Source organism: Haliotis asinina, chromosome 1 (genome assembly GCF_037392515.1).
Source record: "Haliotis asinina isolate JCU_RB_2024 chromosome 1, JCU_Hal_asi_v2, whole genome shotgun sequence".
Taxonomy (NCBI): Eukaryota; Metazoa; Mollusca; class Gastropoda; order Lepetellida; family Haliotidae; genus Haliotis; species Haliotis asinina.
The window spans coordinates 86,556,977-86,576,591 of record NC_090280.1 but is presented as its reverse complement, the minus strand read 5'-3'; the positions used below and the strand labels follow the sequence as shown (position 1 = coordinate 86,576,591).

Genomic DNA, 19,615 nt, shown 5'->3' with positions numbered 1-19,615 from the left:
GGTAAATGCTCTTGGCATTTGGGACTCTATGGGGGATATTATATGATTGATCATGCATGCCACCCACCTATTTACGGATAAGTACACGCGAGGTTCGTAAACATAGGATATATAGGCACGGATGTAAACCTAAATCTACTTTCAAACATACAGACTGGCTATCTGCCGTCGGTGCACACAGAACGCAAGATCATTGAAGAACGTTATTGCATTATTCATTACGTCATGTCACCATGACAAAGTGATATTTTCACCCACTGGGTAATAAATACAGATTAATTACACGTGCAAGTCATACGACTTCAACGAAAATTTAGTATTGCCCAAACGACCTCGAGAGCGATGCACAATTTTGCACGAGTTTCGCATGAGTCATAAGACACACTTAATCAGGTGTAATAATTTCTTTATTGCCAATTTAGTTCATGTATATTTGTGCAGTAAAACACGGCAAGGAAGTGTGGCAGCCCTCTCCATTGACGTCACAATGGTTATACTTAGCGAAAGCGCTCGACACAATGGATAGGCTGATCGGCAGAACGTCAGTTTAGTCAGGGAGCCTATGTTGTAGAGTATCCCTGGTTAATGTGTCTGGGTGTGCTAGTTATGTTTAACCGAGGTATGGTGTCTCAGCTGGGCTTGTACGAGCTGCCACACATATATGCGCATACACGTCGTCATGTTATTAATTATTACCTTCGGGGGCAAACATATCGAGGTTCGTATTTTTCATACGATGCCCTAGGGCAAATTATCACTTTGTCATGGTAATGTGACGCCATGAACAATGCCATGACGTCACGTTTCCTCTGTGATGTTGCATTTTACATGCGAAGACTGCGGGTAGCCAGTCCGTGTTTGAAAGCATCTTTGGGTTTATGTACCTCAATTTAATGACTTCGGTAATAAACAGAATATCATCTTCGTGCCCATGACATACTGTATTTACGACACTCGTGCCTACATGTCGGTATATCCCTCGCTCTCGCTCGGGAAATATCAACATTTAGGCACTCATGTAGTAAACATAGTATGACATGGGAACTCATAAAATATCCTCTATGTACGACGTTAAACTCTATTTCACCTCAGTTCGACTATCCCGTAAGCGACGATACATGCTTCCAATCAAACGTCCAATCTCAGCTTGGTTCACACCATCCATGTTTTTACTGCAGGGCAGCGGGGGGTTCGTTGTGGGTTACCTGAGATTATTGACGAGACGTACGTGGTGTCCAAACTTACTCCAGGCATGCTGGGCAGTTGACATGTCTGGACTGAGTGCTGACCATTGTATGTGTTATATTCTCCTGTGAGAATACGAGCCTTGTGTGCTTCCGTTGTTTTCCAGAAAATTAGCAGAAACACAAGACCACGTCCACATGGACGAGCAAATGTGACCACGTGTGTCCTCAGGACATTAATTGTCACGTATTGCAATGATTTGTTGTCCTGTACGTGAACCATTTGTTTTATGGCTACCAAGTGGACTCGGGCATAAAGGTTGACTACAAATCGTCTATCCAAGCACTCTGGCACCTCACGGACGCGCGCACGCAAGTACGCACGCACACACAAACATGCACGCATCACTTAAAACCCTTAATTACATTATAAGTTGTTCACTGGTCACGAGAAGGCAATGGGCTCATGTACCCTCGAGGTTCGTTTATGTTCCCCGAGCCCACAGGTAAACTATAGCGCAAATGGGTGGCGCAGCATAGAGAAAATGACCAGTCTTCTTACATTCACTATTCGCTCGCCATTCGTAACTACTCGTCTCTTTCCGTGACCTTCAAGAAGACTCGTACCCCTCTCGTTTTCCATTATTGCCAAGAATCGTGGCAAACCAATCAAATCGCGCGTAGTAAAACGCATTTCAAAACATGAATTGGCGGAACCGTTGAACACTATACAAAGCACAATTTAAACATAAACTTTGAGGTAAAAGATGAACAACTTTCAACTCTGAAACATATTTGCAAAGGGAATGACCGTATTGCTATTTTGCCCACGGGGTTTAGATATTCTAAGAGCCATTCATGTGTGAGGTAAGATAAAGATTGATGTTCGTGCTGTTGCTCCTGTCTGGTCCAGACTCAACCTTTTACAGACCGCCGCCATGTAGCTGGTATCCTAAACTACACTCACTCACTCAACCTCAGATTTAGACGTACAATATTTTATCACACGCAACAACGAAGTTGCCGGGGTTATAAAAACGAGTTCCGTCCGTCCGCCTGTGCGTCCACAATACTTTGTCCGGAGTATATCTCCTAAACTATTCATGATAACTTAACCAAACTTTGTACACATGTCGTGTATGATCCGTAGATGTGTCTTTTGGACTAAGAAATCAATTTGATGTTTGCGGTTTCCATGGAAACATGATTTAGGCTGTGACTATGGCTGATAATGATGTCATTTTGTCATCTTGAGCAGATCTTCCAAACTATACATGCCGGCTTCATCAAACGTGGTACATATGTCAAGGATGATCCCTAGATGTGCCTCTGGGGGATTAGACCCAGAGGTTAAGTTGACTGTTTTGCGATTTCCATGGAAACATGGCTTAGGCTGTCGCTTTAAGGATGTCATCTTATCTGGAGCAGATCTCCCAAACTTTAACTTTATGAAACTTGGTACACATGTTTGCCATGTTCACCGTAATCCCTAGATGTGCCTTTTGAGGTTACTCAAGTGAGTGATTTTTTTGTCGTTTTCATGAATTTGACTGAAATTTTTGGTTGTGCTCTTTTCGGAAGCAGAACTTTAAAACCGTTCCCTATTTCTTCACCAAACGTGGCACATAGAGAGGTCTGGTGGTGTAGTGGTGCCTTTTGGTACGTTTGGATATCTGATTTTTTTTTGCGTTTCCTTGGCAACATGTTCGACATTGACTGAATTTGGTGGTAGTGTTCCATTCCGACACAGAACTGTAAAGCTTACAGTACTCTCATTCCACTCTGGCACATGCACACCAAAACCATGGCATACTGTATTCATAATTAGGAGACCTATTCATCAAGAGCATTTTGCTGTTGCGGGGGACATTGATGACTTTGTTTTGATTGATTTTGATTTTAAGTTCAACCATCAATGGTTCGATTTCACAATTTCATATTGAGAAAGAAAAAACGTGTTTGAAAACATATAAGTGTCATTCGATCTTAACAAGATAGAAAATATACCAAATCTGTATTTAGAATGTCCTTCGCGGGTACGAACGTGTTCTCTCGACGTTCAGGAAACAAATTTGCCATTGCGAATCTTTTTAGAGTGACGTCCCTTTGCACAGCTCATTTCTTACTGCTTGGCAGTGGACAATCTGAAGTAGGCAACAGACATGAACGATTCGCTCGATTATTCAGGTGATGTAAGACGCTTTGTTGCTGGTGAGTACCTCCAATTCTGTTTTTTCTAATATTCGAATTCGTAATGCTAAATAACTGTGCTTGCTCTGAGTCAAAGTGATCCGACCAAAATGACAAATCACAGCCTGATGTTGTTGATAGACTGACAGTGACACGATTATTGATAATATGTGCACTGATGATACATATCATGCTTAAGTAGGAAAGACGTCCTCTCGTTTCCCCATATTCTTTCTTCCGTAACACTGAGTGGTTTAATCCCCCAGTATTTATTGTACTTCGATCGGGGTTTTTTATAGCTACTTTTGTGAGTTCTCAATTGGATAGCGACAAGTTATTGCCAGTTATCGCCAACACCTGGCTGTAGCGCTTGAGAAGCTTGATTTGTACTTTCGTAGTATTTTACACATTGACACAGCACTAAAGCCATAGGCTACGAGAGTTAAAATCAAGATGACTCCCAATCGCTACGGCAGAGTGTTTGCGATAACTGATCATTAGCCAGTAGTAATTGGTGTGTTAGATTTTGTTATTAATTCTAGTATGTATCAATTTATAAATATGATAGAACTTTCAGAAAGGTTGTTTCCATTCAGTGTCCACAACAACCTGATATATTTAGGATAATGTGTTGGCTTTGAAATCATGTGGACTACCAAGTCCTCCATTTAGTTTTTGTTTATTTTTAGGCTAGTTTTGTTTATATTGTGCGTGAACTCAAACCAGATATGAAAGGAATCTTGTTTCAAGTGCACACTGCTTGTTTCAGGAATGGATATTGGTTGGTCATGTCTGAATATTGTGTATTTGAACTAGTATCCAAGTATTGTGTGCAACCTGCCACGGTTGGTATGTGTGTCATCTTAGCGAGTTTGTTAATTTGTTCAAGGTTTAAAATAACTTATTTATTCACACTCAGAAAAATAAACAAACTGAAATAAATTCAACTAAAAATATTTTTGAGTTGCTACATACAAATACACCTGAAAGAAACTGAAAACCTAGTAGCATAACAACACAATGTATTATCACACACTGTAGTTTTCTGCCTTGCATACTGTTGTATCTATACTTGCTAGCGACCAGTTATCCATTCGTATTAGTTATCGCCAACACATTTGTGGAGACAGCATGACTTGTTACCCGAAGTATTTCACACACTGACACTTCACAAAAGCGATAGGTTATGAGAGTAAGTATTTTGCATCGTAGACGTGACAGATATGAATCCCAATGGACTTGAAAGACTAGACCCAAAGATGTCGGGGGATGTCACGTGAACATTAGTGTGTTGAAGTGAAATTTCATAAATGATGAGAATTGAATGAAAATCATCTTGGCTATGTTGTGAATTGATGACAGAGTTCAGTCCATGAAAAGTGCAGATTTTATTTTGTCTAAACATAATCATAATGCCAACACTCACTCACAAACCTTTGAATTGACCTTAATTTCCATCTCTATTTTATGGATTCGACAGATGCAGACGATATTCACAAAATATAACAGTCAGTTTTCACCTTTGTCTTTATTTTTTTCCCTGAAAAAACAAACATTACCAAAACTGCAAACAACTACTCAAAAAGTCAACTTTGACAAGTTCAACTGTTCAGCGACATCTGTATTATTTCTATCAGCTGATATCAGTTAACATTCACAAAAAGAGCCCGTTTTGTTCATTCAAATTTCTATTTTTTAAAACAAATTCCAATTTTGAAATTTTTTACATGTTACATACATATTGATGTTAGAGTTACGGGATCAAGTGAACAAGGTTTTGAGCTGCTTTTTAGCATTATTCTAGCAATTTCACAGCTGGTGACACCAGAAATGAGCTTCACATTTGTACCTATGTGTTGAATTGAACCCCAGTCTTCAGCATAATGTGAGGGTCGGTTAGGCTGATAAAGGCTGGCCTCAATTCCCCACCAGGGTACACTGGTGTAAAACTAGGACTGAAACAAATACACAATGTGGTGAATATTATACGTGTCATGAATTTTGGATAACAAACACTAACACTTATTCATGAATATAATATTTTAGTTAAGTGATGTTGAATGTTAATTTGTCTTAGAAATAACCAGTGATCTGACATGACAATCAATAAGGTATGTAATAGGCTAATAGTGATGGTCCACAGTACCATGTGTGGCCATTGCAAACTAACAGGACTTGCACTATTGCTTGGCTTGTACATATTCCATTCTTGCATATCTTTCTCACTTTAATAAGTACTCAAGTAAAACATGCTCAGAATAAAAACTGAAAATATTCATTATATTGAATAATTCGGTTCTGGTGACCGCAAATAATTTGAAATCATGATGGGCTACGGTTCGATTCATCAAATATGTGAGTGTATCATAATGTAAAACCAAACTCAGCATAATGAAGAAATGCTTTAATTGTGCAGCTACCTCACGGACCCCAGAGGTAGTATGATTCGTGTCACACTGGGTTCAAACTACTGCCTTGTATCAGTTAGTTAGCTAAACCCTTCTGAGGACCCACGAGTGTAAAAATATATTAAATACCCCCTGAGCTCCAGATAAGGCACATATTTGCGTACTTTACTCAATAAAAATGATATTTACTCAATTAATTACAAATCTGGGAGTACCAAAAACGCTTCAGAATCATTTAAAACCCAATAGGTCTATAATACCTTGTGTACTTTACTCAGTTAACTAAATTTACTTGCATATGATTCATCTTGGTGCCCAAACTCTACAACAGCATTAGCTAATGGTAGGCGATGCCTGTATGTACATATACTATTGTAGCCGTAGCTACTGTCCGGAGTTTACTCTAAAAGTCACATGACTTCCATGTTGAGTATTTAGAAATGGCTGCCAAATGTTTGACAGTATGACAATTACTAAAAACCTTTAGTATATTGAGATGCATATATATTTATATGTTTGGAAGAGTGAAGTACTCAGTAAGGATAAGAAAAAGTATGTAAAAGTAATCAATTCTTTTAACTAGTGGGAGTACACAAAATGCTAGTTACCCCTAAAAAAAATGCAATTACTCATACATAAACACACATGGGAGTAAATACCCAATTGCTTGAAAAATTATCTGGAGCTCTGTTCCCCCAAAAACTATCAGTACCCAAAATGAACGACAAGTTGACAGTAAATACATAATGACTCAGAATGTTTAAATGTACACCATTGTTGTCATGAACATAGACCTGTGAAGGACCTGGGGTAGAAAAGGCCTTCAGCAACCCATGCTTGCCATAAAAGGCGACTATGCTTGTCGTAAGAGGTGACTAACGGGATCGGGTGTTCAGGCTCGCTGACTTGGTTGACACATGTCTTTGGTTCCCAACTGCGCAGATCGATGCTTATGTTGTTGATCACTGGATTGTCAGATCCAGACTCGTTTATTTACAGACCGCCGCTATATAGCTGGAATATTGCTTAGTACGGCGTAAAAGTAAACTCAATCACTCATGAACATAGTTATTGTTCAGTTTATCTTGCTTTGAAATAGTTATTTGTAATCGGTTACCATATTACTAAATGAATATTTTTGTGCAAAGTACCTTGGTGACAGGGGTTTATATTTTATCTGTTACTGTGGGAAGTGCTGACTTTTGGACAGTGTGACCAGAAATAATGATCATGTTGAAAGATACTTATTTCCTGGTGTTAACAACAGGATCAATGTGAACATGATAAAAAAACTGAAATAGTATTAGTTAACCTATCAAAACTTTATCTCAAAACTGCTGTAATTGTTTTTAAAAAACCCCTACTTAGCATTTTGTGAAAATATCAGATATCACTGAGATGTTCGATCAACTCTTTTTCTTTAAGTATACGCCTATGCTTGTTGTAAGAGGCATTTATCGGGATCAGGGATCAGACTGGTTGACACAGGCTATGAGAGTGTGGCTGAAAACTAACTTTACTCACTCCATAAATGTATTTTATAAATATCGGTCAAGAAGAAATCATAGACACAAACAGTATTGTACAAATCACTTATCATCTGAAACATGATAACCTTTACAAATAACGTGTGACAGAGGTCAAAATACATACTGAATACAGAAAGATAGGTGACTGATGTAGAGGGCACATCAAGGCTTAGTGTACTATTTCCCTTCTCTTCTTGCAAGTCTTTTGATGTTGTCATGCAGGTTGTACGAGAATATCAAATGCTGATCTGTCTGTTATTTGCAGTCAAGAAGATTAATTCACTTTGACAAGGCAGTCATATTAGGTAAGACTTGTTCTGTTTCTTTTCTTTTAACAAGTTTTAATGTATTTGTAAGCAAGATAAAATGTGTTTTTTGTGTTAGTTTGAATTTATCTGTTTTTGCATCTTGGGAAGTTGCATTTATGTTACATTTGGGAGCACACTTGTTTGGTAAAGAATGGATTCTTGCTCTTTGGGGTTTTGAGTTCAATCCAAGATTTCAACCCCTACTTTCAGAGTCAGGCATCCAGTGACGTGTGCACAAAATTAGCATTGGTTACAAACTCCTATGCATGAAAACAGCTTGTCATTGCATATCTGTGGCTTGGATTGGTGATTCATGGTGTCAGTCTCAGGATTGTCTGGTTCAGCCTTGACCTACTAGCATTTATACTTTTCGACCACCCCAGTATTCAATATTTAATTATTATATGGATCAAAATATGAACCATTGAATATGAACTATTGTCAGTTGGAGTGGTCCTCGACCTTCTTGTTCAGTATAGGTGGAAAAGTAACAAACAGAGAGACAAGACTATTTGAAAACATTTTTCAATTTTCCATAGATGTCAGACATTTGATTTTCCAGTTTGTTCTATCATCAATCTGTTATTAGATTGTCTACCATGTTCAAATGATGCAATACTGTGTTTGGCCATCAAACAGTGTTAAAGTCAGACCTTAGTTCTTGTGAGGCGACCAGTGAAGGTTCCGGGGTAGAATAGGCCTTCCACAATACATGCTTGCCATAAAAGGCGACTATGCTTGTCGTAAGAGGCGACTAACGGGATTGGGTGGTCAGGCTTGCTGACTTGGTTGACACATGTCATCGGTTCCCAGTTGTGCAGATCGATGCTCATGTTGTTGATCACTGGATTGTCTGGTCCAAACTCGATTGTTTACAGACCATCGCCATATAGTTGGAATATTGCTAAGTGCAACGTAAAACTAAACTCAGTCACTCACTTCTTGTGAGGCAGTGGGGTAGCCTTGTGGGTAAAGCATTCGTTTGTGATGCTGAGGACCCGTTTTCACACGGGTACAACGTTTGAAGCCCACTTCTGGTGTCCCCTGCTGTGCTATTCCTGGAATATTGCTGAAAGTGGCGTAAAACCTAACTCACTCACACCCTTAATTCTTGCTCCTGCTGACGAAGGTCAGAGGACCTCTGTTTACCGGTTACATCGGAAGGAATTTTTGCTAAGTTTGACTAACTGATGAATGACCAAGAAGAAGTGCACTTAAAGAGTTTGGAAAGCAATCTCATGTTTACACAAAGAACTTAATTAAGCATCCCCTGAATTTTGGCAATGATAGGTTTTTAACATGTTCATAAACCTCTTGTGGTGATGGAGCTTTCTGACCCATATCATACTTTGACTCATAAAAATGACAAAATGACTGGAATCCATTTTGATTTCATGATGATAATTGCTTATCAAAAAAATGATTTTCATAAAAAACCATGTCTGTGAAAGTATGGCCCAGGTATGTTTAATATTGTATTTATTGGTGAATGTCAAAGAATGTTCAAAATGTCATTTTGCGTGTCTTACATGATTCAAGGTCAATAGTAGACCTCCAAGTCACCCTATGACAGCCATCACTCTGTTCCACATAGTCACTGTCAGCCTCCTGATACTCTCAAGGGGTGGTCTACGCCATTCCTCGTGTAAATCGGCTTCCAGTTGGACCAGGTTCGGTACAGGAAGATCCCTTTGTTGCACACAGTGACCAGTCATGTCACAGATATGGTCCAAAGGGTTAAGATCAAGGCTTATTAAAACATGAGACATATCTAGGGTTGGTCAAGTTAAGTATTTTGTGTATAACTTTCTTGCATCACTCAGAACTATTTTCAAACAGTCTTCACTTTGGAATACTTTTGGACACACTTCTGGAATCTAGTTTTGAAAACTGAACACAAAAAAAAGTCTAGAATATCTAATAGCAGACCAACATCATTTGGATGGGCTTTCCATACAATGGAAATGTATCTTCCTTTGACATTCAAGTGAAATGAGAGATAGGATTTTGCTTGAAAATGGTAGATGCATCTATGCTGAGACATCGCTTTGTATGATAAAGAAGTTGATCGTCCATAAACAGTTGTCATTCCAGTTCAAGAAATACCTTTCAAGCAATTAAGGTGACAGATAGAGAATGATTTTGATGGAATCTGTCTTACAGCAGGTAACTTTGCACCTTTGTAACAATGTATTCAATTTCTTCCAGATTCACTGAGGTCAAAGTCCACAAAACCCCACGAACAAAGTCTACTGACAAGAAAATGACATCCCTCCTGTCTTACATTCTATCTGTTCTGAAGAAGAGACCACTGCCCAGACCCAGCAAACACAATCTCCCTCAACCCCGGGTCTGCCATCTTGAACTGGGAGCAGACGCCATTCAGGGCAGGAAGGTCTTTGTAATCGGTGACGTTCATGGCTGCTATGATGAACTGTGTGAACTGATCGACAAGGCTAAACAGAGGGAGCCGAATATTTTGTGCGTATTTGTTGGAGATCTAATCAACAAAGGTCCAAAGAGCAAAGAAGTGTTAGGACTAGTTCAGAGCATGGATTGCTACTCAGTACGTGGTAACCATGACGATGTGGTCCTCCATGAATACTACAAATCCATTGGAGACCCAAATTATGTCATGAAGGATAAAAATAAATGGATCAAGGACCTGCCATGGACAGATTTTGAATATTTAAAAGACCTACCATACACGATATCCATTCCAAGTTTGAATGCAACCATAGTTCATGCGGGACTCATTCCTGGCTGGGGATTTGAAGGACAAGACTTCACAGCCATGACTCACATGAGGAATATTGAACAGTTTTACACAGTATTTCACGGCTCATATCCCATCCTCATCCCATCAGAGAGTTTGAATGTTGGAGTACCTTGGGCCTCATTGTGGCCTGGCCCTGATCATGTGTACTTCGGTCATGACGCAGTACGTGGTCTTCAGACGTATCCATATGCCACTGGCCTGGACACTGGTTGTGTGTACGGAAAGTCCCTGACGGGTATTCTCCTGGATGGAACAAGAGAGTTTATATCAGTGCCTTCCAAGCAACCAGACATGTTTAAAAATGCTGATTAAAGATCTGAGACTTTGTTTGTGTTCGTTTTATGTTTTTAACAGTACTCTGCATATTGCCACATGTTTGTTCTCGTGTTATTTCTTTGAGTGGATTTCAAGAAAAGGTTTAGTGATAATATAAAAACTGGTTATGATACTGTCTGGCAATCAGCACATTTTTAATAGAGATTATTATGTGAGAATGTTCTGGAATCGTAATCTCAATACAGTAAACTATAAAGAACATGCTCTTACCAAACTGTAGGGTTGGGGGGACTCCCAATTACCTTGTTCTATGTATTAGTTGAAATGCATGTAGGATCCTGCGGTGATAACAAACTGAAATCAATAATGATCATTTTGAGTTTTTTTTAAACTTAGTATCACTGTATGCAGTGTATTTTAGTAGTTTCTAGTGTTCTAGTAGCTTCTACTACAGATTCCAGAAATAGAGAACCCTTGAAGATCCTCATTAGAATTGGTCTTCTTCAGCAACCCATGCTTGTCATAAGAGGCAGACCCGTGAAGATCCTCATTAGAATTGGTCATCAGCAACCCATAAGCATTGACAAAATGGATTGAGGGGCTGACTTGGTTAACACTAATGCTGTTGATCACTGGATTGTCTGGTCCAGGCTAAGTTATTTACAGACTGCTGCCTTATTGCTGGAATATTGCAGAGTGCAGTATTAAACAACAAACCAAAACAATCCTATGTGTGTGGAGGTTCATATGTAAGTAACATCTTATAAGTTGGCGGGGTAGCCGAGTGGTTAAAGCGTTTGCTTGTCAAACTGAAGACCACCATGATATTGCTGGGTAATTCCTAAAATCCATGTAAAAATAAACTCACTCACCCACCCACTTCAAGGTGCTGCTTGTTCGTTGTTCGCAATGCTGAAGATTTATTGTGGTGGTCTGTAAATAATCGTCTGGACCAGACAATCCAGTGTCATGAGCATCAACGTACATAATTGAGATATTTTGTCATGTCTCAGCCTGGGTTTGATTCCCAGATTGGTAGAAATGTGTGAAGCCCATTTCTGGTGTTCCCAGTCATGATTTTGCTGGAATATTGCTACAAATGGTGTGAAATGGAACTTAATTATTGCTCTTATCATGTTAAGTATATGTTATCATGCCCAGTATCAATGTTTGCGATAGGTTTTATAAGAATGCATGCAGGAATAAAATTAATATATGTAGTCCAGATCTTTTATGTGTGGAATTTTCATTACAATCCTGAATAATTCCAAAATTGCTTGCATTTATATGTTGCTGTTGTAAGGTACTTTTTTCAGTTAAGTAGTTTATGATCTATGCATCCAAAACACACCCACAAAATATTAATTGCACGTTTTATCAATTTTATGCTCAAGGACACAGGTTTCTGGGTTGACGGGGACACTGAGTATTTAGTTCCCAATCATGCAGATCGATCTTCACATGCTGTTGATCACTGGATTGTCTGGTCCAGACTCTGTTAGTTACATACAGCCACCATAGAGCTGGAATATTGCTGAGTGCGACGAAAAAATAAACTCACTCACGTACCTATCTCACAACCTCACGAACTGTGACAAACTAGGTAAAGAGGCAATAAAATCAGTTATCTTTTCGGGGAAATAACTCTTTGGTGTTTTGTGCAAAGCGTGTTGTTAAACATTTTACGAGAGCATCGATTCAGACCACTTCTAGTGAGGTCAAAGGGTAATTTTCTCATTTAGAACTGGAGGGTAGATTTTGTTTGAGTAAGTCACGTTTTACGCCGCACTCAGCAATGTTACAGCTATATGGCGACGGTCTGTAAATAATCGAGTCTGGACCAAACAATCCACTGATCAACAACATGAGCACGATCTGCGCAGTTGGGAACCGATGACGTGTCAACCAAGTCAGCTAGCTTAACCACCCGATCCCGTTAGTCGCCTCATGCGACAAGCATAGTCGCCTTTTATGGCAAGCATGGGTTGCTGGAGGCCTATTCTACCCAGGACCTTCACGGGTCAGATTTTGTTTGAAGTGTTGCAAATGAATAATAAGATATTCGATGGAAAGTGCTCAAACATGAAGCATCTTGTGTTTATATTTTAAATAAATGCATTGATGGGGAAAAATAGGTTTGTTGAGCCCCCAAAAAGTTTAAACTTCATTCATTCAAGTTTCATTCATTAAAGTAGCGGGACGGTGAAATAGCCCAGTGGTCAAAGCGTTCGCTCGTGCGGGTTAGAACTGTTCTTCAGCAACCCTTGCTTCTCGTACTAACGGTCTCGAGCGGTGAGACTCGTTCACTCGTTGACATATGTCATCGACTACCAATTGCTTATTCCAGACTCGATTATATACGGGTCGCCACCTTATAGCTTGAATATTACAGAACGCGGCGTTAAACAACAAACAAGCAGAACTTCATACGGTTTGTCACTCAAAACATTTGAAATCTAAACGATACGTATCAGTGTAACTATATTTGCCTATCTAAGACACTCTAAATCAACACACACCAGATACATATGCAGCTGAGATTGTAGTCCTACGATAAACCCTCCTCATGGCAACCACAGATTTTTAAACCCTCCTCATGGCAACCACAGATTTTAAACCCTCCTCATGGCAACCACAGATTTAACAATCGTAACATTGCGTGAATACTGTAGCGTGAATATATACGAAAGAAGGTTGTCAGATTTAAAGTAATTGCATAAAAAACAAAACCGCTGGTACGGGTTTGAACCCAAGCTGAAAGCATTCGCCAAAACGCAACTTTGGCCCAAGTGCACATGCATGATTTTGGCATAAATACCTATGTTGGACCGAGCAAGCATGCATTAACCAAAAGAGATTTACCGAAGTACAAGAAGACTGTGTGATCGGTATGCCAGTATGGGAGCTTCACAACGTCAGCTGAGCTGGCAGGAATCTCCAACTTCACCCAGGCGACCATCAATTATTAAACCGCTACCATCATATAGAATCAAGACCTTCCAAGATGCGGAGGTCTAGGAGTTCGGACGCCGTCTGAAGGCCGCTACATGCGGCAGCTCCATCTCCGGAAGAGGTTCGTGAACTCGACAGTACAAGGACACTCCATCAGCAGGCGAACAGTCCTTCAAGGACTTGGTCTAGTTGATATACAAGCCTACCAACAACCCCTCCACGGAACAGCTTTGACCCGTCTACACCGTCAACGCAGACGACAGTGGACTCGAACTGTACGTCGGTGGCAGCGACGTAACTGGGAGGGAAAGTTCTTCACTGGTCAAAGTCGGATTCAGTCTGTTTAGATGCCAGAGTACTAGTTGTTTTGACGAAGAGGAGAAATGCTGCGTTCAAGAAGTTCATCCGTTGGATGGAGGAGGCGTCATGGTATAGAGTAGTATTTGTGGTCACAGGGCAAGAAAACTGGTTATCATCCGAGGAAATCTGAATGCCCAGCTTTATTCGACAACAAGAGGAGTCATTTGCAGCCTCACCACAATTGTTCGAGAAAAGCGCCGCAACGTTAACGTCAAGATATTGCCTTGGCAAGTGCGTTCTGAAATCACCCCATTGAACATCGTTGAATTCATCTTGATCGTCAGTTACGAAAGCGTGTACCACCTCCAGCGAACCAAGAGGAACTTGAATAGACTCATGTACCTGCTGACGTCATCTGCCGACTGACGACGTCTCTGAGGAGACGTGTGTTGGCGAGGAGACGTGTACCCTGACTCCTGTCTCAATATGTCACTGTTTACGCACTTTTTGAAAGAAATCTGATTTGTGTGTTTGTTTTATTTTGACCTCTTGACCCCTTCTCAATTAATTGCGGCAAGCGTAAGACCAGCATTAACTTAACTTTCAGCCAATTGTTTTGAAAATGGTTTTTGTTTGTGAAATAATTATCATTAATCTCACATACTTTTTTCTTCTATGTTTGGTCAAGTGAAGTCGGTGATGACATTCGTTTGCCCTGTAGCGTATTAGTGAAATAAAAATCACTGTGTTATGTACCAAGAGTCTGGTCCAGTGTAGTTACGTACAATAACCTCGTGAATTTGATCCACGCAAATAAAAGACAATTCAAGGTCGATATCATTGTGCGATAGGAACAGGGCCATGAGTTGACTGTGGTGGCGTCGGTGACGGCTGTTACTCCACACAGTGGGGACACGCGATGATGTAACTGAAGCTGGGTCACATTAAACCGAACTCAAACACACTTTTGGGACCGCCTCTTTCATGGACGTGTGTGATACACTTTTATGTTGACCTGGGTGACATTTTTAAAGTATATGATGAAAGCTGATAGACTCATATCAACATATAACGATACCCCCTGCTGCGTGATGTATATTCACCATGGGGCCAGGGCGACATTTTGTCACGTCTGGCAACGTGCCCCAGTCGATGCCTCACGTGGCTCACTGGTCTATTAAAGTCGCCTGCAGGGATAGGGAAGTGTGATGTCTCAATCGTGTTTTCACTTGTGACTGCTAACTGGTTCACCTGATTCTAGTTTTTGAAAAAATCCGGTTTCCCGGGACAAATATTCTCAATCGTATCCCGTACTGCTTTTGTCCATGTGGTTTAAAGGATATCTTTAAGTGTATACCACAGACGTCTCGGTCTCTGTACGGAGTAGCGTCCCTTAGATGTGTCAGGATTAACGTGGGTTCGAATACACTATCCATGGCTCCTAAAAACCTGCATTATTATTATACTAGACACTTGTATAGCGCCGATATCCAGTTCGCCAATTTAACTTCGTTTTGTTTCCCCCGATCATTGGATGTCCATCCCAACGGCACATCGTATTTGAATCTCAGCTCCCTGGGCACCATACAGCTCTTGCAGCCTATTAGGCGCACCTAGTTAATGTTGCTCTCCCATCCTTACGAGGTACCCGTTCACAGCTGGGTGGACTGGGAAACATAGTCACAGTACTTTGTCCATGTTAACTGCACGTTGCTGCACCCGGAACTAAGTGTTTGAGCGTATTAGTAAGGCCACCATCTGGTCATCTACGAACGGATTCCTGGGTTCCTTTAACTGCACAGGGTTGTGTACCGCACACTGGGTGTTGTGACAACACTTAAAGAGTCTGCACAGTTGACTCCAAGGATTTTTACACCCGGTCACAGGTGGGCTCGATACCAGCACCTTGCAATACCTGTGACACAGCTCACTCCAGTTTTGTGTTACTAATACAATTACAAGTTCAGTTTGTAGAAGTGGTAGGGTAGCCTAGTGGCCAATGCGTTCGCTCGTCACGCCGACGATTCTGATTCGATTCTCAACAGCGGTTCAATCTGTGAAGCCCATTTCTGGTGTTGCCCGCCGGTGTTGACATTGCTGGAACATTGCTGAAACTAAACTCACTCTCTTTTATGTTTGTTTCAGGTGGCAGATGAGAAGCAGATGACGTCATCAAAATGGCTGCCCTTGTTGCCAACCTGATGTCCATCATACAAAAGACCCCAACAGTCCGGAAAGACAAGTATGACCTCCCTTTACCAGATACCTGTCACATGGAGCTGGGGGAAGACGTTGTCGGGGATAAGGCGGTGTTTGTCGTGGGAGACGTCCACGGGTGCTTGGACGAACTGCGGGACATGATCCACGTTGTCAAGAAAATGGAACCGAAGGTGCTGTTTCTTTTTGTAGGGGACCTCATCAACAGAGGTCCGTGTAGCATTGGCGTCTTGAAGCTAATCCAGAGCGGTGAGATCGACTGTTACTCTGTGAGGGGAAACCATGAAGAAATTGTCCTGAAAGAATACAGGTTTATGAAAAATGATCCCAATTATGTTCTTCGAAGCAAACACAAATGGATCAAGGACATGACCACGCAAGACCACCACTTCCTTTCCCAACTGCCTTTCACTATCGGCATCCCGAGTTTGAATTCAATCATAGTGCATGCTGGGATTGTCCCTGGCCTCACTTTGGACAAGCAAAGTCTCGTGGCCTTGACCCGTATGCGGAACATAATAGAAGAAGACTATTTTGACGGAGGGGGTCTGGTTTTCTCAAATAAGGCCGATAGGGGCGTTCCTTGGTCGTCACTGTGGCCGGGCCCTGAACATGTATATTTTGGACACGATGCACGGCGGGGGTTTCGGCAGTATGATTTCGCTACGTGTTTAGATACGGGTTGTCAGTACGGAAAAACTCTTACCGGGATCTTTATCAATGGATGCCAGCAGATTGTGAGCATTAAGGCAAAGCGGGTTTATTGTGTAGGGAAACCTGAATGACGTTTTCATACCTCAGTGTAAGGAAACCTGAACGAGATGACAATTCCGTATCTCAGCTCATTCAACAGAAATTCAGGTGTGTCTTTAGAAACCTGATTTTGACATTATGTATGATCCTTTCTCATTTTAAAAATATTGTTTTAGCTATTCTCTTGAGCAGTGAGTAATTACAGGACTTTTTCAATATATTCACTGCAGTGAGTGAGTGAGTGAGTGAGTGAGTAGGGTTTTACGCAACTTTTAGCAATATCCCATCAATATCACAGCGGGGGACACCTAACTTCTACTTCGCACATTGAACACATGTGGGGAATCGAATCGAACCACTGAGCTAACCCACCGACCCGTATTCAATGTATATTTATCTATATTTCATACTGCATTTGTAAGATTGGTATATTTATATTTTAAGATGATGACACGCCATGCTTGTCCTAATCAACGCTTGTCTTGACCCTCCCTTAACCCATGGCTACCAATCACTCTTCAGCCATCCTCTTTTATCATGGGCTTAATGTCCTCATTCTCTCACGATTCCAACTCGGACCCATCCACTACCTTAGTTCGCTTCGGGCGAAAGGCCGCCTTGTTATAGCCTTTGATGGATATGAGGGAACCTGTACCCATGGTGATAAAGGGCTTGGAGAGAGTAACATCCAGGGAATTCCTCGTAACAGAAGATGTCGTATTAGATTCAAATATATCGAGGAAAACAAAAATAGAAAAAGGAACACACCTTGTCACAGTTAACCTTTATATCTCCAAATCCATTATTCAACGTCCGCTTGGAACGACGCTGGCATAGTTAAATACGCAAAATGGCTTCATTCCAATGGGAACCGGATCATCTGATTTACGAATATGCGCGTTTCTTCGCAAGAAAGGGACAAGTCTGACCACGTGATATGACAGGGATGTTATGCTATGTCATCACTGTGCAGGGGGTGTAGTCTTGTTCACTTTAAAACAAGGCTGCGTTGTGAATATGCTTATCGTATATATGATTACATAAAGCAGTTCTCGTTTACGATTTCGCAACAATAATTAAAAACGTTTAAGTAACTGCAGTACATGTAACAGTTTTAGATTGACCTTCGGTAATCAATATCACAGTCTCTGAGTAAGACTTGCATGCATATACCTTATTTGGTTATTTAATGAAACAATAAATGACTTTTGAATGAGCACGAAAATGAGTTTTTATCAGCTGTTACCAGCCGGGTTATAAATTTGTTGCCTGGATTCAAAACAATAACAAGAAGGTTCTAGGAATAGGGAGGGACGGCTGTGTCTATTGAACGGCTATAACATCAGCTGTCGATCCTGAATTGATAGTTTGATATTTGACGTCATCAGACCCCTTCGAGGGATCATTGATGGCATTGTTTGAACAATTATTCTGTGTTAATTGTAAATGTCAATCAACTTTCTACACATACACGTTATCGATGGGTCAGTAATTCAAAATGGCCGCCACTACACAGCTTCCGGTAAGTCTGCCGTACTTCACAGGTTGTTTAAAGGTCACATGCAACCAAAAAATCAAACATAATTAAAACACATTTATCACTTATTCATGACATAATATACATTGCTGCTTTTAAAAAACAAATAAACACAATTATAAGCTTACAATCGCGATTCAAAAGTGCAATATTTTGTACTTGGGCTTACTTCCCCCGAAACGAAGCCCTCGGGAGACCGAACCCAGTCATAGCGGGTGGATATGCACTCAAGTGTAACGACGGCTTCCGATTGGCTGTTTCATTTGCTGATATGCTGAGGGTTCATTGTGTGTACAGAAAGATGATCTGTTTGATGGGCATTTTAGAAGTATAGCCAGTCACAAGAAAGTAAGATTCTTTATGGATAAGAACTTCTTTTTGTGTACTTGATGCGTCGCTTCAGTATGGATTCATATACTGTTGTCAAACAAAATCACATACACGAAAAGGAGTCGTTATCCATGAAGAATGTATATAGAGATGTTGGGTTTTGAAAATACCTTTTCTCTGAATTTGCGCTCGATCCAATAAAAAATCATGTCAGTAGAGATGGTAAACTACTGCGTGGCTGGAATCTGTCATTCGTCCAAGTACAAGGCAGAACTTGAAACTGACAAGAGTTTGCACCAGTTTCGGTCAGATCCAGTCATAAAAGAAAAGAAAAAAATAAATGTAGTTTGTTTGCAACCCACAGATATAAAAACATGTCATGTATATCACACGTGCCTAATTACATAATGTGGCAGACACGGGACTCGGGTGCACGAGTCAAATTGCACGTGGTCAATGATTGAAACTGTCTATTGTATATTGTCTTAAGCAGACAGGCAGACAGACATATAGGTGTGAATAAACCTGACACTGAGCTTTCTCTGTGACAGAGACTGCTTACCACAATCAACAAGTTGTTTTACGTAACGAGTAGATTATTTACTTGTTTGTGTACACAACCAAGATTAGACTACTGCTCACGACCTCAGACGCTGGGCATGCATACTGTTTCAAGCTCCGCGAACCTATTCACTGCGCATGCCTTAGGGGCTCAGCGCAGCACAGCCGTTGAAACCAGTTTTTCCCCCAGCGCAGGGGGGAATTTAGTGAAACGTTTGAACTCCGATTTCGCGGGCTTTTTTTTCATCGCGTTTTTTCAACTTTATAGGTTGAATTGACATTTTTTATGAT

At 40.7% G+C, this 19,615-nt stretch overlaps 1 protein-coding gene across 3 annotated transcripts; it reads left to right on the top strand.

Annotated features, from left to right (window-relative positions):
- Positions 1–3,270: 3,270 nt before the first annotated feature.
- LOC137298684 (bis(5'-nucleosyl)-tetraphosphatase PrpE [asymmetrical]-like) lies at positions 3,271–18,121 on the top strand. 3 transcript variants are annotated; one of them, XM_067830968.1, is made up of 3 exons: positions 3,303–3,395; positions 7,577–7,616; positions 9,828–10,723. In XM_067830968.1, the coding sequence occupies exon 3, from the start codon at positions 9,883–9,885 to the stop codon at positions 10,708–10,710; it is 828 nt and encodes a 275-aa protein (XP_067687069.1). In that variant the 5' UTR covers positions 3,303–3,395; positions 7,577–7,616; positions 9,828–9,882; the 3' UTR covers positions 10,711–10,723. The 3 variants fall into 3 exon arrangements, 2 of the variants coding, with proteins under 2 accessions (XP_067687069.1, XP_067687077.1); XR_010957762.1 differs by lacking the exons at positions 7,577–7,616; positions 9,828–10,723 and adding an exon at positions 16,072–18,121 and having other exon boundaries at positions 3,271–3,395; XM_067830976.1 differs by lacking the exon at positions 7,577–7,616 and having other exon boundaries at positions 3,321–3,395.
- Positions 18,122–19,615: the final 1,494 nt, after the last annotated feature.

Excerpts from the sequence above, each read along its gene's own strand:
- LOC137298684 (XM_067830968.1), top strand. The coding sequence starts at position 9,883 with ATGACATCCCTCCTGTCTTACATTCTATCTGTTCTGAAGAAGAGACCA.